Source organism: Mustela putorius, unplaced genomic scaffold (assembly GCF_011764305.1).
Source record: "Mustela putorius furo isolate JIRA1106 unplaced genomic scaffold, ASM1176430v1.1 tig00003871_pilon_pilon_pilon, whole genome shotgun sequence".
Lineage (NCBI taxonomy): Eukaryota > Metazoa > Chordata > Mammalia > Carnivora > Mustelidae > Mustela > Mustela putorius.
Genome location: NW_025422023.1, coordinates 2,202,892 through 2,225,416, shown reverse-complemented (window position 1 = coordinate 2,225,416; position 22,525 = coordinate 2,202,892). Strand labels below are relative to the sequence as shown.

At 36.3% G+C, this 22,525-nt stretch overlaps 1 protein-coding gene across 2 annotated transcripts in view; it reads right to left on the bottom strand.

Moving 5' to 3' along the window:
* Nucleotides 1-22,525, bottom strand: part of GRID2 (glutamate ionotropic receptor delta type subunit 2) — a 1,483,500-nt gene that overhangs the window by 135,447 nt on the left and 1,325,528 nt on the right. For both annotated transcript variants that reach the window (XM_004756063.3, XM_004756062.2), the window contains exon 14: nt 5,221-5,387. In XM_004756063.3, the coding sequence (XP_004756120.1) occupies nt 5,221-5,387 (167 nt within the window). The remainder of the gene's footprint in view (nt 1-5,220; nt 5,388-22,525) is intronic.

The following is a 22,525-nucleotide window of genomic DNA, read 5'->3' as shown; positions in this document are numbered from 1 at the left end:
TATGATCTCCCTGGTATGAGGAAGTGGAGATGCAATGTGAGGGGTGTGGGGGGTAGGAAAAGAATAAACGAAACAAGATTGGGGGGAGACAAACCGTAAGAGACTCTTAATGTCACAAAACAAACTGAGGGGGGCTGGGGGAAGGGTGGTAGGGAGAGGGTGGTGGGGTTATGGACATTAGGGAGGGTATGTGCTATGGTGAGTGCTGTAAAGTGTGTAAACCTGGCGATTCACGGACCTGTACCATGAATATAATACATTATATGTTTATACATTAATACATTATATGTTTATAAAAAAATTAAAAAATTAAAAAACACATAATGATATCACTGAAAATTTCAGCTCTCTTCTACTCTTAAATGTTTTTAATGTAACAACTTTTGACTAAATAATTTTTGAAAACAAAGAACTATTAAAAGACAAGGGCCACATAAACATTTAATGAACCGTGCTGGAGAATTCACTGCAAACATTACTCACCACCGTAGAACTCTGACCTATCGGATGAGATTGTAGAAAAACTTTACCTTCTGCTGCCAAGTTACCTCGTATTTACGCAGACCAAAGAAACAAAATTCCTCCATCCAAATCTATGATTATATATACTATAGCACTTACTGGTCTTTAAAAGTCATCCCTGCGTGCAGAAGTGTAAAAGTGAATATATCCCTACAGCCCATGTTTCTGATGCCTAACCTAATGCTTGCCAAAGCTCAGGCCCTCTACTCAGTGTATACATTTGTAGTATAATAGTTGTGCTCTAATATGCAAGTGCGTAATAGGCAAATGTACAACATTTCATATAATTGTTTTGGAGTGTCATTAAAGTATACAAGCATATAAGATACTGGGCAGATAGCTACTATATCCACATATAACATTTACTTTATGTATTAATATTTATTACATATTTAAATACTTTAATGTCTTTTAAGTTGTGGTATAGATAAATAGTCACCTGAGAAATAATTAGTGATTACTACATAAAAATCCTGTGGGGGCACCTGGGTGGCTCAGTCGGTTAGGCATTTCGTTTTGGCTCAGGTCATGATCTCTGGATTGTGAGACTGAGTCAGGCACTGGACTATACTCAGCACAGAGTCTGCTTGAGATTCTCTCTCTCCCTCTGCTATTCCCCCTGTTCCTGCTCTCTCTAAATAAATAAATAAAATCTCTAATTAAAAAAATCACCCTGAATACTTTCATTTTCATCAAATGCAATTACAGTAGCAATCGGTGATCTAGTGTAATCAAGGGCCTAGGATTAGTTGATGTATTAAAGTTATTTATAGTAATTTCTAAGGTGTACTACAATGATTAAATTTTATGGTCTGTATAATTTTTTTTTTTTTTTGAGAGTGAAAGCTTTTTATTGAACTACACACACATATATCATTGTGGCAGCGAAAACTAACAAACTAAACAAATAATACAAAACTATACTTCTGTAAATAGAAGAAGGAAACAGTAACGAATTAATACTTCTAAGTTACATTGTTATTGTTGTTGTTGTTATTATTATTACAAATTTTTTTTAAGATCAGTTAATAAAAAAGAGATCTCTTTTCTCTAATAGCTATAGCACAGGAAAATGAAAGCAGATATTTTCTGAATTCAGGAGGAGAGTCTGGGTAATGACTGCGGCACTCGTGTGAAACAAGATGAGTTGTGTATCAACAATTGCCAGATCATTTCTCTTTCCTGGATCTCTCTTCTTCCAGGTGTCCAGGGAACCAGAATATAGATGTCATTATTAAGGAACTCCACAGAGAGGGACAATTTAAATTGTCTGTCTCCATAATGCAAATCAAAGGAAAAAGAATGCTCAATGTTTAATATTATTTTTCAGCAGTTCACTGGAGTGGACTTCCTCAGAATTAAAATCTCTCTTAGGTAGGGCACCACAGGGAACACTTCATGTGATTTATTAAACGTTTTTTAATTGCTATTACATCTGCATATTGATTTTATTGGGTTCTTCTTTTGCATATAAGATCTAGAAATCAGGTCTGGAAACGACAACAACAAAAATCTGTAGTGAAGCAAAACCCAATTAACCACAACTAAGGAATAAAGAATCTTTTTTTCAACAACATGGTTCATGTTCAGTATCCATTAGACTTTTCTGCTGGTCTTTCTCCATGGACCTTGACATCCTCTTCATTCTATTATGCTTTCCACCCAACCTCTAAGTTAATGAAATCAATGCTGTGCTTCTTTGTCTAGAAGTGTCTCCTCTGTCTGTTCCTTCCTTCTCATTCCCCATTGCCCAGTTCTGAACTCAGTCTTCCTTCTCTTATGCTTCTAGGTTTGCTCTAGTCTTTGCCAATCCTAATCCATCCTTCTTCTCAAAGCTAGATTAACCCTCCCTTAAATACTGTCTTCTAATTTTACTCCTGGGCTCCAGAATGGAAATAAGCCCTCACAGGTATTGGTGGCTTACTGTATGATTCCCAAACTTTAAATTTCCCCTCAAATTAGCTTGCCACCCTTATTGCTCTTCGACGTGTTCTGCTTTCTCCAACTTCAATCCTGCCGTCTTCATCATTTCTCCAAGATAAATCTCTTTTATCCTTTCAGCTTGACTATTCTCTACTCATCCTTCAAGATCAAATTCAGGGCTCACCTTCTCTGGAGAGCTTTCATTCATGTTTCCTTTAACTCCTTATTCCATTCAGTATTCAATTCTTTTAATATCTCAACTACACAATTTAACCCAATATAAATAAATCATACTGATTTTGTATATACATAATATCAGCACACATTTATAGAAATGTCTGCATTATTCATTGTTTCATGTGCATGGGCCACATATCTGCAACTAGACTGCAAGTGTCTTCCAGGTAAATTACTACCAGGTATTCTTTCAGGCATAACTGATTTTCCAGTTTGTTCCTCTTAGAACATACTCCTCAATAAGTGTGTTTTGAATGATTTTGAATGATACTTTACTTCCCAATTTATGCTTGTTTCATTTTTTGTCATTGTAGATTTTTAAATTTTATTTCATTTTTTGTCATTTTAGATTTTTAAATTTTATTTATTTATTTATTTATTTTAAGAATTTATGTATTTATTCATCAAAGAGAGAGAACGCAAGCCCAAGCTGGGGGAGTGGCAGGCAGAGGGAGAAACAGGCTCCCCACTGAGGAGGGATGAAGCTGAGGAGGGAGCTTCATCCTAGGACAGATCATGACCTGAGCTGAAGCCAGATGCTTAACCAACCGAGCCACCAAGGCACCCCTATTTTGGTCATTTTTAGATTTTTTTAGATCCATAAGGGACCACTGGTAAATTGTATTATCGTTCATAATTATTTGCTCCCTTCTTCCCTTTATGTGTATTACAGTTCCTCGCTCTATCGATTTGGGCTTGACCATGAGACTCCCTTTCATTAGTGGTTTGTGGGCAGATGTGACATATGTCACATCCATGCCAGAAGCACAAGAAACACTGCAGGCTTCTGGCAGCCCCTTCTGTAACTTCTCACTGCCTTGAGGACAGCTTGTCTCAGGGCCGCTTTTCCAGCCTGGCCCTGGAATGAGAAGCGGCCCAGGAAGACCCGTAGGTGACCTGCAGCTTGCTGCACAACTTCGCCAAGTCACAGCCCTACGTACACTTCACGAGTGCAAAAAAGGCATGGATGTTTTGGGGTTATTTGCTACACAGAAAGGCCAACTAATATAAGACCTTGGGGTTAATCTAACTTCCACTTCTGCAGACAAGCAGAGAGGCCTAGATTTTTTTGCTAGCTCTGGAAGAGTTTTAACATAAATTCTGGATGTAGTCCAGAATTTAGGTGTTTGTTTTTTGTTTGTTTTTATTTTTGTTTTGTTTAACACAAAATACCTAACTTTTTGCTGTCTTAAAATTTGGAGGAATGCAGCTCAAATAGTTTGAAATTTGGGGCTTACTGTTACCTGGTACTGACCTCTTGATCTGGCATTAGCTTTTAGAGAATAGATAGAAAAATTTCTAGAAAATAAACAACATACATTATCACTGTGAAATGAAATATACTCCTGCCTGAAAGATACTACTCTCCGTTAGGCCCACACTTGTTTGGTAGTAGATAGAATGAAATGCAGTGATCGTTGGGAGTGCCTCACAGACCCAAGTTTTTCTTTTGTTTTTGTTTTTTTTATATTTATTTATTTATTTTTTAAAATTTTTTAAAAGATTTTTTGTTTATATTTTTGACAGGCAGAGATCACAAGTAGGCAGAGAGGCAGGCAGAGAGAGAAGAGGAAGCAGGCTTCCCACTGAGCAGAGAGCCCAATGCGGGACTCTATCCCAGGACTCTGGGACCATGACCTGAGCCGAAGGCAGAGGCCTTAACCCAGTGAGATACCCAGGCGCCCCAGCCCAAGTCTTTCATATACATTGTTCATCTAAAGTGTACATTTCAAAACCTTTTTTTTCTTAAAAAAATCATATAAGAAAATTCTCATTTGGGAGGGGTGTAATTTCTTAATAAACCATCCCCTTAATTCCATGACGAAGTCTCACGTACTTTGACACTACATGAAAAACTTTAAAACTCTTTTTTTTTTTAAGATTATTTATCTATTTATTTGACACAGAGAGAGAGATCACAAGTAGGCAGAGAGGCAGGCAGAGAGAGTGGGGAAGCAGGTTTCCTGCTGAACAGAGCCTGATGCATGGCTTGATCTCAGGACCCTGGGATCACAACCTGAGCCCAAGGCAGAGGCTTAGCCCACTGAGCCACTCAGGTGCCCCAGGACTCTAAAATTCTTATCCTTTTCCTTTGCAAAATTCAGAAGGAAACATTCCTATCATTATGTGCCTTAGTACATCAGAACTTTGACTTGGACCTGAAGTTTATTTTATGCTTTGATGTTCTTGAAATGAACTAATTTTTCTATGATATTTAAAATTCAGAAAGTAAACTGCTAATTAAGTTCTAAAGAAATTATGAACATACTACTTCCTTTTTTATATTAATTTTTAAAAAGTAAAACCAGTTTATATAGCACTATTTTTCCCTTTTTATGGAAAAACAATTTTTCAGTACATGCGTTAGGAATTCAATGTCTTACTAAATAACATTTATAATCTTTTATTGTTTTTTACTATGCTTTTCTAAACAAAGAAAATAAAATATAATAAAAACTACATGCATAACCAAGGGATTTTCTTTTTCTGTTTTTTTTTTTTTTGTCTCTCCTTATTTGGAGCACACACAAATCTTACCTTTGTGAAAAAACATCCCTGTAAGGACTGCCATGTTGCAGTGCGATTCCATATCCTCGATCAGCAACCGTGTTCCCGATGGTGTAAAATGAGCAATCTGGGTCATTGATAGCCACGTATTCCAACACGGCTGCATCCCACACAAAAGCATAATTTCCATATTTTACCTGTAAAATATGGAAAACAAAAGAAGAAAATAGGATTTAAGTTTGGAATTTTAAGTTATACAGTTAGGGTAAGACATATTACAGTTGTGTATATTTAATTGGATAAAAGGTCATAGGACCTATCTTTTTAAATATCTATTTTTTGAGAATTTGGCATTTGGTTAATTTATAGCTCTCTTATGGAAATGTGATAAAGTTAGAATGTTAAATATGTTTCCAGGCAACAAAGTTTATTGTAAAATGACCCCTGAGTGGTAAATGTCACCTGGACTGGGAAAATAATAAATGTATGGAAAGAAGCCATGTCTTTGAGCTTCTCTGAGTGTAGTCATTCCTGTAATTAGACCGTTGTCTTTGGGGACCTGGAAGTAAAGCTTTTTTTTTTTTTTTCTCTTAAGATTTTATTCATTTATTTGACAGAAAGAGAAATCACAAGTAAGTAGAGAGACAGGCAGAGAGAGAGGAGGAAGCAGCTTCCTTGCTGAGCAAAGAGCTCAATGTGGGGCTCCATCCCAGGACCCTGAGATCATGACCTGAGGCGAAGGCAGAGGCTTAACCCACTGAACTACCCAGGTGTCTCTTACTTTTGAAGTTGTTACAAGAGATCCTGGCTCCTTTAGGTTACTAGGCTTCTAAGCTAGGTAGGCTTCTGTACCCACACAATATAGGTATGATCTCCTTGAATGTTACCTATGTTCCAAATGAATGCTGCAAGTCCAAGTCACACTGAAGAAAAATAATCAACACTACCCTGTTGGCAAGATACATTTCCTAACTTCTGTTATTCTGAGGTAATCTGTTGCCAAGTGTGGTCTATGGCAATTTTGCATATTTTGCCCACCTTTTGGTGGGCATTGCAATGAAGAACAAAGAATTATACAATCTTCTCTATCATTATTTAGGGAACATAACTTCATTCTGAGTTGTTTACCTTTTAATGATTGTCTTTTATTTACAAGTGTGACTTCTTCCCCTAAACTACAAAGGTATCAAAAATAAAAAGCAATCTTAATAAAATTAATTAAAAAATATTATATAGGGGAGCCAGGTGACTCAGTTGGTTGAGTGCCCAATTCTTGGTTTCAGCTCAGGTGGTGATCTCAGGGCTCATGAGTTCAGGGCTACATAGTGCTCCCTGACCATCGGGAAGTCTGCTTGGGGATTTTCTCCCTCTATCCCTCCCCCCCACTCTAGTGCACACATTCTCTTTTTCCTCTATCTCAGATAAATAGATCTTTAAAAAATATTATCTATAAATATAGAATTTAATGAGTTCATAAAAATAAACAGAACTAAAATTAAATCAAATATCCTGTTTGTTAGCTAGTTTGTTTATTTATTTGAGGAGAAAGAAATTTCCTGGTAAATCTGATGAGGGGAAAGAGAAAAATTTCTTTTCAGAGAGTTCATTGTTTGTGTATAGCAATGCTACTGATTTTTGTATGCTGATTTTGTCCTCTGCAACTTAACTGAGTTTACTTATCAGTTCTAGAAGGGTTTTTTTTGGTTTGTTTGTTTAGTCTTTAAGATTTTCTGTATATATGATCTTATCATCTGCAAAGAGAGATAATTTGATATCTTCCTTTCTGATTTGGATATTTTTATTTCTTTTTCCTGTCTAATTGCTTTGTCTGGGACTTCTGGCACTATGTTGAACGGAAGTGGTAAGAATGGGCATAATTCTTTTGTACATTTGTAGCCTCAGAATTAAGTCTTCAGGGTATAGGCTGCTTTCAGCAGGAATGTAGACAGAACAACCGATGGTTGACCAAGCACTGAGATATAGCCTGCTCTTAAAATCATTCTTTTTTTTTTTTTAAGAGAGAGAGAGAAAGGGGGAAGGAGGAGTAGAATGAGAGGGAGAGAGAGACTCTTAAGCAGGTTCAATGCCCTGTATGGAGCCCGATGTGGGGCTTGATTTCAAGACCCTGAGATCATGACCTGTGTTGAAATCAGCAGTTGGATGCTTAAGTGACTGAGTGACTGATGCGCCTCTTGAAAACACTCTTATTCAGTCTTAGATTCTGCCTGGATTTCACAACTAGGATTCTGAAGTTCTCACAAAAGGTATTTTGTTCATGGATGGCTGTCAAATTGTTGTTCTGTGAGAGGACCTCCTATTCCCTCATGCTGCTGATACTACTTCCTCTATCTGTAATCATATGTAAAATTTTTATCAACATGTATGTCTCATGTATACATGGGAGATACCCTGGGAAAAATGAGTAATTCAAAGAAGTGGCTTTAAAATTCACGATTAAAAGCCATCTAGTTTGGAAAGTTAAGGGATGAGGGAAGTAGGCCTCTTAGGGGAGAGTAAATCATATTTATGAAAGATGAATGGCCTTTGGTAGAATACATGGGAGTTGTGGTATTTTGTGACAAAGTTTGTCTGAATGTGTGCCTCACTTCTAGTCTCTTCTCCTGGGATGAGGGTCATTCCCTGTTGATGAAACTCCCAGGGAGGGGATTTATGACACTTGAGGTCCTTTTAGAGGATTTGTGTTTAGGTCAATAAGAGTTATTTAGAGAAAACCTCTCCCTGCATTTGCTGTTTTTCAAGTGCTTCCAGCTCAAAATCATCAATATACCAAAGCAGCATATTTTGGGGTAGCATATTCTGTTACCCTTAATCACTAACTTTCATATTTGCTTTTAGCCTCTTGAGTCTAAACCTATAGTAACGGAGAGATAGCAGTGACCCTGAAGCTTCCTCTAACAACCTACTTTGGTTTTTTGCTATTCTCTTCTTTCAAACAGCCACTCTGGACTTCTGGATCCCCTTGGACTTCTATAGCCCTCAAGGGACCTTCCCAGTTGGGGACATATTGCTTTGCTGTTAGCAAAGTGTTCTAGCATTGCTGTTACTGCTTTGTGAACTGTAAAGCTCTATTTAAATGTATATTAACATCATCATTGCCATTATATACATATTTCTAATAATTCTAATGTTACAAAGCATTATGAATTCATTTTTAAAAGGAGAACCATTAAAATAGTATGATTATAGCCTGTAGCAATATCAATGAAATGTTGCATAATAACCCAAACTATTTTAGCTTTTAAAAATATCCCTGGTTTTTCCTTTTTTCTCCAACAACTAAAATATACAATCATTGTCTTTTGGATAGTTTTTAACTATTAGATTAAAACTATCTAGAAAATACTCATCAATAAAACCTAACATCACTCTCCAACAGAATAACAATTGAAGGCTTGAAATTTTCAATCCATCTGAGTAGGTGAGGGATATTATTTAAAAATTGCAACTAGTCTTTGCTCTTGAAGTCATATTTGGGTAAGGAGCTACATTGTGGGGGTGCCTGGGTAGCTCAGTGGGTTAAGCCTCTGCCTTCGGCTCAGGTCATGATCCCAGGGTCCCAGGATTGAGCCCTGCATCGGGCTCTCTGCTCAGTGGGGAGCCTGCTTTCTCCTTTCTCTCTGCCTGTCTTTCTGCCTCCTTGTGATCTCTGTCTGTCAAATAAATAAATAAAATATTTTTTAAAAAAGGAGCTACATTATGGGCCATTAACTTATTAACAGTGGATTCCATGCCAACTGAGTGCTTCTAGCAGGTTAAACAGAGGGCAAAAGTACACCGGAAGCTTTATGTCATCATATTCCAGCCTCCATTTATGAGAAAGGCAAAGAATTCCTAAATGGCATCTAACTCCAATATTATCAATGTCTAGTTCCTAAAATAGAGATACCAGAATGCTGTGGTGATTAATGGTTAATGGTAGCTGCTAATACTTAACACCTGTGTCCTTATAATAGAGCTGAGATGCCAGTAGCCTTGATGGATTTCTCATTGCTGAGATAACTCAAGACTTTGTTTCATTTCCACAATATAATTACAGGAATCTTTCTTTGAATTCCATTTTACCCACAATCATTATGCATTAATCTGAAGATCCTAAAGGGATCTGTAAGGAACATAAAGGTAAGACTTGGGTTCCTTCCCTCAAGCTGCTTACAACTCAGTAGTGGAGGTAAGTCAAGTACTACTTGCTATAACATAAAACACATTATGGTAAGTACCATGCAAAAAGCTTGAAATGTTAAAGTGGTTTAAAGAAAGGGAAACTTAATTTTCATTGGAGGAATCAGGACAGCCTGCTTGAATATTTTGGTAAATGAAATAGTTGCACAAAAAACCCCCAAATACTTACATTCCTTATCTCTAGTGCTTGATTAAACACAAATACTCTTTGGAAATCTTCTAGTTTTCTGTAATTCTCCATTAGGTGAATAGCTATAAACATTCAATATTGTTTTCTTAAATATTTGCATCTCCTGCCAAGTAAGTGAAGGATGGGAAAATGTATTTTCAAAACCTGCACCTGTGCTCCTCACAGGTTATGGATTACATCATATTTCCTTTCCTTTGTGGAATCCTCTTGTCCTGAATACCCCTGCTCTGACACCTCTATCATAACCTAATGCTAAAAGCATTTTTCTTTTCAATTCATTAGGCAAGCATCTTCTGAGAAAATTGCAGAAGCCTACACCACAGACAAAAAGACTTTCATTAAAGTTATCCCAAGGACTTCGGTTTTAATTGAGAAGCCACATTCTTTCTCACACAAATCTTTAATTTAGCAAATTCCTTAAAAGCTCACTTCAAAATCTATAGCTGCAGAGATACATCAATGATAATCCTTTTTTTACTAAAAAAAAAAAACCCAGTGGGACAATTATAGAAAGATTACATTTAAACAGAAGAGTAAGATGAGATATCCCTTCACTGAAGAAAGATTATCCTGCCTCTGTCTTCCATTTCTTCCTCATGATAATAGCTAATATTTATAAAGCATTTTTTCCATTCTTAAAAAATGCCCTTTACACATAAATTTATTTGCTCTTTACAACACTGTGGGGCAGCTGATATTTTGATGCCTAACTCACAGATATAGTAATAGAATCTGTTCTAAGTCATACCAATGACTAGTGGTAGATGTGAAGCTTGAACTCAACGTCATCTTCTAGGCTTTTTTCACTGCACTAAAGATCAAATTCTGGGAGATACTTGCTATAGGAATATAAAAATACGTGGAATATGGTAGTCTTTGCCTTTAAGGCATACCGAATCTAGTCTGAAAAATAATATTTATATAAATAAAAATAATGCAACATATTATAAGGCAAGAGCCAAAGAGAAGAATGCAACTTTTTTAATGCAATGTGATCACATTATTAAAATAAATTAAAGTTAAGCTTTTAAAAAACAAGTTGCTTATTACTCAGCCATAAAAAAGAATGAAATCTTGCCATTTGCAATGACATAGATGGAGCTAAGGAGTGAAATAAGTGAAATAAGTCAGCCAGAGAAAGACAAATACCATAGGATTTCACTCATATGTGGAATTTAAGAAACAAAACAGATGAACATAGGGGCAGAAAAAAGAGAAGCAAACCATAAAACAGACTTACCTACAGAGAACAAACTGAGGGTTGCTGGGGAGGAAGGTGGGAGGATGGGCTACATGTATGATGGGTATTAAGGAGGGCACGTGTGATGAGCACTGGGTATTGTATGTATGTGATAAATCACTACATCCTACACCTGAAACTAAGATTACAGTGTATGTTAACTAACTGGAATTTAAATAAAAATTGGGAAGAAAAAATAAAACTTGTTTTAACTAAAAAAAAAAATTGGAATGAATGAATATCTGAATTATATGATTTTTGGACCCCTGAAGCCTGTTGATTTTGTCACCATTGCTATCTGTTTCAGGTTTTCAGGATTAAAACCAAAACAAAGCTTTATAAAATTCAAGTAAAGACTGCAGTATGGAAATTTACTATTTTTGCCCACAAAATAAAACCCAAAAGGCCTGAGAATAACGTGGGAGAAATAAATTCTAACTTTGCACACTAAGCTGCTAACTTCTTTACAATTTAAACTAATGGTCAGGAGGGGATAAAGTGATAGTGAATTACAGGCACAAAGAGTTATGATTAACCCAGAATCGATCTACAGTGGTCCTTATAATTCATTACCCACATAAGTCCTTAAGATGGGATGGCTTTAATATTTATGACATATGGTTGTAGGTGGTGGCCTCTCCCACTTTGAACAAATTAATAATTTAGCATCATTCATCAATTCTTCTGAATTTATCTAGCAAAGTAAATCATGCTCAAGTCCATACTTTAGTGCTTAAGACTGACTTTTAAAATATATATGGCTTTGTTTACTGCTATCTTAATTGTTGGCCTACCATATTTTACCTGCTATTATTTTGAAATTTGAATTTGTGCAGCAAAATAGTCATCACAGGACACAAATTTCACAAGGAAGATATGAATGTTTTAAAAATAAATATCAGTTATTTATAAAATATTTTCTTTTAACCTAGAAAAGAAGCAGTATATCTATCTCTAAATTTTATCTTTGCCTCTATTTTTTGACTGTATTGGAATACCATTTTTGTAAAGTTTATTAAAGCATTTTGGGAATGTGGAAAACTAAACACAACTACCTTACCCTCTACTGACAACTTTCTCTTGAAACAAATGGCCGTTAGGGTCTAGAATACAGAAAGATAGTGATGAGGGAGCAGGAGGCTGGCTGAGAACAAAGCAAAAGCTGGAGCCTTGCACCCTTTCCCCTCCATAAGTGTAGCATCCCTCAGGCAGCCCTGACTGCCATGAACAATAAGCAAATAGTTAACTTGCAGAGCTCACAATCCTGCTAGACAGGAGTCTCCCTTGGCTTACAAATGTCCTAAATCTCACTAACAAAGACGATTGATAGCAGGATCGTGACACCCCACCAAAAAGTCTCCCAACTATCTTAATGTTAATGGCCGGTCTAAAGACAACACTGATCCAGCAGCAAGGGCAAGGCCTCCGGCAGGCCTGGAACATCCTGGCACCTTGTAGGCCCTCTTTAGCATATGAAAACTCCACTGACACCTCCCTTCCCCTCACCTTCCCCCAACAGCAGGGTACATAACCTGCCATCCCTCACAACCCGGGGCAGCAGCTCTTCCTGCCCACGGGTCCTGTCCCCGTGCTTTAATAAACCACCATTTTGCACCAAAGATGTCTCAAGAATTCTTTCTTGGTCGTCGGCTCCGGACCTCAGCCCACCAAACCTCACCTAGGTTCTAGAACTTCATCAATAGCAAGGCCTGGAGTTCTGGATAGTTCTGTGTGGGGAAAAAACTGGTAAATCCATCCTTCAGGAAGGATGAGTGCCTAAAAACAAAACAAAACAAAACAAACCCCCCCAAAAAACAAAACAAATCAAAACAAAAAAACAAAAACAGTTGCTCCTCCAGGAAAGTTTGGGGGAATGCTTGTTTCACAATTTGGATCTCAAAATATTTCTGCTCTCCTTCCTTAGATATTTGTTCCCATGAATATGTCTCTTCTGTTGCCTTTAAATTGACTAGAAAGGAATTGAATAGGTGGGCAAAGATCTCCCGTCATGGACCCTGGGACAGACAAGAAGACTAGGAGAGCCCCAACTTCCTCCAATTTCCTCAAGGGGGAGATATGTGAATTACTTTTTTCTATACCACTAGCCCACAAGAAGAGAACCCCTAGCATAACCCAACAATCAGAGTTGAGTTCCCATAAACTAACAAAGAAAAATGACAACTCACAGAGTAAGTGCCACACTTAGAAAGATGAATCAGAACAAGTAGAACATATTCTGGGAAAATAGCATTGTGGTATTAGTAAGACTCTAACTAAAAAAAACCAAAAAACAAAAAACAGTGTCCTTAAGCAGATTCAGTTGTGAATCTAAAAAGATCTATGCGACTACCAGCTGATACACCTACCTCAATTTCTCAACCAAGAAATTGAACAGATGAATTGAAGGAGAAAGTGCTCATATGTCCCACAGGCTCAAATGGAAAGACTAGGATGACAACTGTCCCAATTGGGCTGGGAGACCCGAGTCGTAGCACTGGAACCTCTACATCAAGGAGAACTTCCAGGTGTTTGGCAATGGGTGCAGATGGTTGTTATTGGTGGTGGGGTACAAAATCCATACCACAGCTTGAAAGATAGGGACTGAGAGTGACAATTTTTGTAGTAGGTGGATATGACATAGCTTATCTGCCTTCGGCAGTTGCCATCAACATTTCTCCCCCTGACCACGCACGTTAGCAATTGTGACTTGCTGTTCGCGATCATCAGTCATTCATTGTTATATCATTGCAAGTGCTGAGATGTAAGTGCGCCACTTAAGTGCACGGTCATCATGATTGCTAACAGCCCTCTGCCTGTGGATTGATTGTTGTTCTTGGCATCAAGATGATGTTAATTTAATTTTTAACATTGTGAATACTGAGATGATTTTTTCTAAGAGTACAGATGATGAAGATGAGAGTGATTGTAATACTAATACCCACACGATCCAAACATCTATGAAAAAGAAAGCTAAGTGACTGTTTTTTATTACAGATGGTAGGACACAAATAACTGGAGTAGTGAGATGCATAACCGAAGCAGCATACTGCATAATACGGAGAAAAGAATTTGGAATTGAGCATGATGGAAAAGGAAATGAGAAAGCGCATAACAGAGACTGAATCTTACAAGTTGGGGCTGAGACAGGTAATGGTACTAAATCGATCAAAAGTTTTTAGGTCTCCTAAAAGGCGCCAATGCTCAGTTGAAGATAGCAGCGACTAAATTAGTTTGGGCATACCACAGTGAACAAACACACATTATCATATTGTTCCCCTCGTAGCTCTCTGTTTCTTGATTCTGAGGTTTCTTTTTCTTTTTCTTTTTAAAATTGTTTGTTTATTTATTTATTATGTTCAAGCATCCAGCATATAGTACATCATTAGTTTTTGACTGTAGTGTTCAATGATTGATCAGTTGCATGTAACACCCAGTGCTCATCACTACTCATGCCCTCCTTAATACCCATCATCCAGTTACCCCATCCCCCCACTCCCTTCCTTCTGTAACCCTCAGTTTGGTTCCCAGAGTCCAGAGTCTTTCATGGTTTCTCTCCCTCTCTGATACCTTCCCATTCAGTTTTCCCTCCCTTCCCCTGTGGTCCTTTTTGCTATTCCTTATGTTCCACATAGGAGTAAAACCATTTGATAATTGTCTTTCTCTGTTTGAATTTTTTCATTTGGCATAATTCCCTCCAATTAATCCATCTCCATGCAAATAGTGAGTGTTCATCCTTTCTGATGGTTGAGTAATATTCCATTGTATATATAACTACATCTTTTTTTTTTTTTTTTACTATGGAGGCATTTATTTACAAATTCAGCTTTCAGGACTTACTGGGTACATAGCCATTTTTTACAACTATGTCAGTAGTTAGACGAGTGCTGGGTATGAAGTCATTATCACACAAAGACTTACTGTTGCCTCTAACCAGAAGATTCAGATTCTTGTCCTTTGTTTTCCCAAGAAGGATCATAGGAAGGAAGGATTCTTCAGAACTGATTGTTTTACTGTCAAATAATAGTCATTATGTTGGTGATTGGTTCAAGAGTGAGTTATGGAAACCTCTGTAGTGCCCCCTGAGGGCTGTGGGTCAGGATAGCATCAGGGAAGCCCTAGGTCATCTTTCCAGGCACCAATTGTGTGCCAGCACTGAGAATTATTCAAAAGCTATCTGCCCCACTTTTCCCCTTTTCATTCTCAACATACTTAAGGAGATAAGTTTGCCCAGAGCCTATGGGGTCCTTAAAAAAAATAAACAAAAAAAACCTCTTCATTTTTAGGAACTTTAGTATCACTACCACAGTCTCAAGGAAATAATTCTACAAGGAGAAAGTGGTTGGAAAGTAAAATTCAGTGCCACTGAGTCCTCTAGCTATAGAGCAAATTTTTCCATATAACTCAACAATTTTTCCTGTGAAGACTTACATTCTTCTAAATTGATAGTAGACAGAGAGACTTAATGCTTCTCTTGAGTTTCTCCATTGACACATGTAAGTCCTTGGTCATATTTTCCAGGGATGGGTCATCCACCCCAAAGTCAGTCAGGTAGAGGTTTAAGGTTTCCTTTAGCTCCTCCACATCCTTGTCATTGATCAAACCCTCAAAAGGCACAGGGACTGTAGCTGATGCTCCAGCCTTCAGGGCCTCCAGCCAGATCTGTTTCAGATAATTCTTCTTTTGGTCAGTAACAGCCTAGGTAGCTTTAAGGGTGTATTGCCTGAACATGTGGAGACTGTGGACTGAGAAGTTTCTCAGAAGGGTGGTCTCCAGGCTTTGGAAATCATAGGCAGACACATTGATGTTGGAGACTAAGATTTGAAGGTCACTCAATTGTTTTTTAGCAGGCATCTCACACAGTCATCATGGATCATTTGCAGGGTTGTATCCTTATGGAATGTCTTAGGTTTACACATCTGTAAATTACGTAAATCACTGGCCACTTTAGTTTGAATGAAGCAGAACTTCTTCCCAATTTTTCTAATTGCTGTAGCCAGTTGCACAACAGTTAGTGTAACACATCCATCAGAGAGAATAATAAACATGTCATAGTCACTCAATTTCATTTTCTCCAGATAATTCTCTGTTGGAAAGATCTCTATACCAGGCAGGTCCCATAATGTCATATCGGGAAATTTTGGATGGTTATATGGAGTTCTCCTGAGGGTTGTCTCCCATACCCCAGTCGGAGCAACCTTTTCTTCCTCATGCCCCATCCCCTACAGGACATTGATGAAGCTGGACTTCCCTGACCCAGGCGCCCCAGTCACAGCAATGTTCACTCCGACATTCTTAGTGTTCCTCAATGCATTACTGATGGCAGAAACCGTTTCCTCATGGTCCCCCTTCTCCAGATGTGATTCAGCAATCTTGAGAATTTCCTGAGAGAGGATACTGCTTTCCATATTAATGTCTTTAAAAAACTCAGCGATGGAGTTGAAATCATCATGCTTTGCATTAGAGGTTGTGGAAGAGGAGGACTGACATGTGGGCTGGAGCCCCCATGACACAATTTTGCACCAAAGCTCAGAGTCCAAATGTAAAGACTCACAGCCCCAGGTTTGGGCATCAAATGATGAAGATCTAGAATATATGTGAGGTTTGGTGGGGTGAGGTCCAGAGTGGATGACCAAGAATGAATTCTTGAGACATCTTTGGTGCAAAATGGTGGTTTATTAAAGCACAGGGGCAGGACCCATGGGCAGGAAGAGATGCTGCCCATATCTTCTTTATCCATTCATCTGCTGAAGAACATCTTGGTTTTTTCCACAGTTTGGCTATTGTGGGCCTTGCTGCTATGAACATTGGGGTACATGTGCCCTTTTAACTACATCTGTATCTTTGGGGTAAATAACTAGTAGTGTAATTGCTGAGTCATAGGATAGTTCTATTTTTAACATCTTGAGGAACCTCTATACTGTTTTCCAGAGTGGTTGTACCAGCTTGCATTTCCACTGACAGCTTAAGAGGGTTCCCCTTTCTCCACATCCTTGCCAATACTTGTTGTTTCCTGCCTTGTTAATTTTTGCCATTCTAACTGGTGTAAGGTGGTATCTTAACTGTATAAAGTGGCTTTGATTCTGAGGTTTCAAATAAAATATGCTGTGGTAAACAAAAGGATGAAATTTTGTTAACAGATGAGTTGATCCTTTATAGTGTACAGCTGATTCTTTCAGAATTAACCTGAATGATCATGTTTTCTATAATAAAGTGAGGTGTCCCATAATGACAATGACAAAAAAATGTTCACCCTAGGTCTTAGATATTTTGATTTAAAAAATATAGTAACATGAGAGACTCTTAATTATGGTAAAGAAACCGAGGGTTTCTAGAGGGGTGATGTGTGTGTGGAGGTAACTGGGTGATGGGCATTAAGGAGGGCACGTGTAGTAATGAAAGCTCAGTGTGATATGCAGCTGAGGAATTAGTGAACTCTACATTCGAAACTAAGGATGTACTATATGTTGACTTATTGAATTCAAATGTAGTGTCAAATCATCTTCTTGATTTCTATGAAGATTTTAATAAAACTGTGTAAAGCATAGAACAAAATCAACTGATAATTTATACAAATACAGAGACCTTAAATCATCTATCTGCATATTCTGCAGATATTGCAAATGTAAATTTTGTCAAATTTCATTCAGTAGGTAAACATCAAAGAAAATTAAAAGATCTTATCTGCAAAATATTCTGTACACCTTGTATGTAACACAGAGAAAGGGGCATGATTTGCTTACCTGGGATAGTGAAGCTTTCTTTATTTAAAATTTTGATCATTTTTCAGTTTTGTCAAAATGTGAGATGCTGCATTTGTGAGAGTTTACTTAATAGAAATGGAAGGAGATATTAATTTTTCAAATATTGGATTTCTATAGAATCACATTTTCAAAATGTGAAACAAGAACGATGAATGTTTTTCTCTAATTTGGAAATATATTGATGATAATAGTGAAGCAAAAGATTTCAGTAAAACAGAAATTTATGTATTTGTTCCAAAACTGATGATTTTTTAAAAAGAAACCACAGTGTGTGGAAAAAGATGAACTGACTGCACCTGAGTTGTTCCATTTTATGTGTAGATTATGACAAAAACTCATAGGGAAAAAATGACACGTTTTTTGAAACAAGACCACTTCAGAATAATAATAAAAAAAATGGAAAGTTACCAGGAAACAGAAAAGGCAGCCAAGTTAGAGAGGATTTTCTCAATCTCCTTATGAAAACTGTCACTTCTGGAATTCAGCATTGATATCACACATTCAAATTACCTCTGTGCTTTAAAATCATTTTGTTAAGAAATAGAACTTTAACTTAGGATGACATCCCATGTGCTTCAGAGTGTTTAAAGATGATAGACATCCACATAGATTTATAGATGCAAAGGTTATGATTGGCGAAAAGCTGGTCTTTTCAAAGCAAGCTTGTAGAACCAAGGTGTATGGGAAGCTAGAACATAATTCCTACAAGTTAACATACCTGCTATTGCCAATAAATAAGTTCGTGTGCTCAGACATTTTGTTAAGAGCATATTTAGCTTGATATCACACTGGAATGACACCAGAATCAGTGTCATTCTGGGTTACAAGTCAAGCACAGCGTTACAAGTCAAAGTGAATTTTATGTTTAATTATATTTGGTTTCACCACTGTATAAAAGAAGGATGTTCTCAAGGTTGCAGGCGATTTAGAGAAGTATTTTTGGAAAGGGAGATAGAAAGAGTAAAATTATTATACAGTATTATGGGACAGAAAGAAACGTGCCATTGTTGTTATTAAATATACTTAGTGTTTAATTATATGTTTAAATTTACTTATGTTTAATTAGTATTTTTGTATTTATTTCCCTTTTAAAAGTCTTATCATAATGCATCTTAAATATAGCCTAAAATTTAATACAGAATTTAAATAACTGCTTTGTTAGAGGACAAAAAGAAACCTTGTTAAAATATTGTTATATTTTATTACACATATCATTAAATTAATAACACTATAGTGATATATAAATATTTATATATAAAATATGGTATATAATTATTACTATTTGACAGCTAACTAGTCCTATTGTTTTGTTTAAACAATAGCATTTTTTAATAAGAAATGAATAATACATAATTCCAAATAAATGCCTAGTTTCATGTTTTTATGTTAAAGTAAAAATGCATGTATATAATTCTTTATCACATACATATTACTATGTTTTTGAAGTAGTGTAGCTGTGTTCTGGGTTGTCTCTCTAAAAATTTGTTCAGTATATTAGGAAATATTGTTGGCATAATTAGCTATTTGTGAGAAAATAAAATCAAACTTCTTTCTAGCTCCTCCCAAAATAATTTCCATTTAAAGTAAGTTCAAAATAAAATAGTAATAGCCCTGTAAGAAAAACTAGGGGAGCATATGCGATACATGTAAAGAAAGACTTTATAAGTAACATATGAAATCCAGAAAATATATAGGCAAAGCAAATTTTTTTACATGAAACAATGTAAAGTACTTTTGTATGGCAAGACATATATGTACAAAGTGAAGACCAATGTATTTACCAAAAAAAAAAAAAAAAAAAAAGAAGTTGGCACACAGGAGACAGAGTTAATATTTATAAATATGCAGGTGTTCCTCTAACTAAGCATCCTCTATTAGAATAGAGGATGCAAAAGAATAATAGATAAAGCATCTGAAGAAGAAATTCTAAATAGAACAAAGATGTCCAACAATCATATTAAAACACCCAAACTCATTAGAGATTAGGATAATACAAAATAAAATAACAATAGGCTACTACTTTCTATCTATTGCTCTGAAAACATGTAACATATATTGCTGGCAGAGATACATCGAAAAGTGTGTTCTTATACATTACTAGTGGAAATGAGAAAATGTCATGGCCTAGTTCAAAAGTAACATCTGTTCAAATTGAAAAAATATAGATGACTTTGGCCCAGAAATTTCATTCCCAGGAATGTATCCAAGAGAAATAGAAATTTTAGATTAATGTACAAGGGTTCTCTATGTATTACTTATTGTGGCACCAAATTAAAAAAAAGGGGGCTAATGTTCATTAATCATAGAATGATGATGCATTTCTTCCATGAAACACTATTGAAACATTAAGAGGAATTTATTAGAGAAATCCAAGTTATCATGGAAGAATTTCTTTATTTTTTTTAAGATTTTATTTATTTATTTAGAGAGGGAACTACTGAGCCTCTCAGCCTCAGTCGGAGCATGTAAATCGAAAATTAATAAGAGGTCCTGCTCCAAAGTTGAGTATTCAGTAAACTAATAACATACAAAGTGCTTAGAAAAGGGTGTGGCATGTGGTAAATTGTACAGAGAGAGTAAGAGTGAGTAGGGGGAGGGGCAGCAGCAGAGGGAAAGAGAATCTCAAGTAGACTCTGTGCTGAGCACAGAGCCTAATGTGGGGCTCAATCTCATGATCCTGAGATCATGACTTGAGACAAAATCAAAAGTTGGTCACCCAGCTGACTGAGCCACCCAGGCACCCCTCATGGAAGGATGTCTATGATATACTTGCAGAATGAAAAAGAGCAAGGTGCAGAAATTATTTATAATGCAATCTCATTTTAAAATCAACAATGACCCCCAAATTATATAACTATGTGGGACAATATATAGACATACTATATTAATAGAAGTGTTTAGAGAAAAATATGGAATGATACAACATATCATGTTGTTTATCTGTCAAGGGTAGAAAAATTTATGGGTGGAGGTAGAGAAGGAGAGAAGAATGGGAGAAAGTCAAGCTGAAAAGTAAAAGGAAACCTAATGTTCTAAAAATGACACGTGTAGTTACATTTATACTTTTATGAAAATTATATACATGTATAAATATGTAATTAAAGAAGTCTTTTTTAAAAGTCAGGTTTATTGAGATCTAACTTACATATAGTCACGTTTACCATTTTTATGTATTCAGTAAAAAATACTGAATTAAAAAAAACTGAATTTTTTTATGTTTAGAATTTTTAAATGGCATCATTAACATATATAGTAAAACACTAGCCTTTGAAATGTATGATGATTTATACATTTTTAAGTACTAAGGTACTCATAAATACATACTCCAGTCGCTCTTCTTTAATAACTGATTTATTTCTATTCATGAAGGGGGAGCCATAGACATACACTTAACTTTAAACAACATGTTGATAAAAGATCAGAACTATATGTTAATACAAAATGATAAAGGCAGAGGTTTGGAAGAAATCCAACATGCATTTGCTAGAATTGCTAGGTCTTGCCAACTCTATGTCTACAGTTTCCTTCCCAAACCATGCTCTCAACCAGTTTGTGTGTACATGATCTGAAAATACATTAGGTAAAAAATTTACTTTTGAAACTACATTGTAAAATAAAATAAATCCTAAAATGTGCATCCCTACTTTCATAACAAGTCAACTTTATCTCCATTTGGGTTCATTTTTTGGGATTCAGCTCTGATTTCTAATGCTTGTAGTTTCTTAAATGGCTTATATGCTTTCTTGCCCGTGGTTCATTCATACTCATTTTCTTTTGCTGGGAATGTTTTCCTATCCACTCTTTTCTTTCAGTCTTACTCTGTCCTAACTGCTTTAATTTGTACTAATCCTTTCAAAATTGAGATCAATTTAGATGTCACTTATTCCTGGAAGTTTCTGACTTCCAGGCTTAGGTTAGTGTCCCTCCTATATGACCTCATTACACCTTGTATGCATTCCTGTAACAGTCCTTTAGCGCACTGGATTATAATTGCCTCTTTATTTTGCTCAAGCCCATGGAACTGGAAACTCCTGGAGGGCTGGGACTGCATCCTCACCCAAGTCCCAGTGTCTCCCCTATGCCTAGCTTAGGCATATTATCAGGAGCAAGCACCTGATACATACTTCTTATTTATGTAAAATTGCTTCATTTCCTTTCTTTGGGTCACTAAGACCACCATACTTTGAACTCCCTATTCATTTAACAATTACTATATTCTAATTCTCCAACATTGATGAGAAGGACCAAATAAGGACAGAAAGTTGTCACAGCTCAAAATTTCTGCCATATACAAATAGATCATAGTGTTCTCTCGAGATAAAGGTGTACAAGTAATGTAACATTATTACATTACACCAACTTCTGTGAAGTGTATAACTCCAGATTCATCAAGTTATAGGTATGACTCAGACATCACTGTTCAATAGAATGCTTTGAAATATTGGCAGTGTTCTACATCTCTATTGTCCAATATGGTAGTCACACTAGCCACATATGGCTACTGAGCACTTGAATTGTGGCTAGTGTGACTAAGAAACTGAATTTTAAATTTTATTTAATTTTAATTCACTAACATGTAAATAACCATATGGCTGGTGTCTATAATAATGATACCAGTAATAGGAAGGTATTTGCTTCTATGAAGGAGTATGACTTTGCATCCTCCTAAAATCACTAGGGAAACAGCCATTTTCGGCATTTAACCATAGATGGCCTCAGATTTCTACTTAACTCCTTCATATGTATATGTTATGATTCCCAATTTCATCAAAATCACCTTGAAGGCAGAGAATTTTTTTCTAGACTCACTGTATAGACAATACTTAACTGAATTAGTTGCTTCAAGAAGGAATATTTATTGAGAGTTAAGGAAAAAATGTAGCACTTGGCTATTACTTAATACTAAAAAGTCCTGTGTAATGTCACAAGCCTCCCTAAAAACCA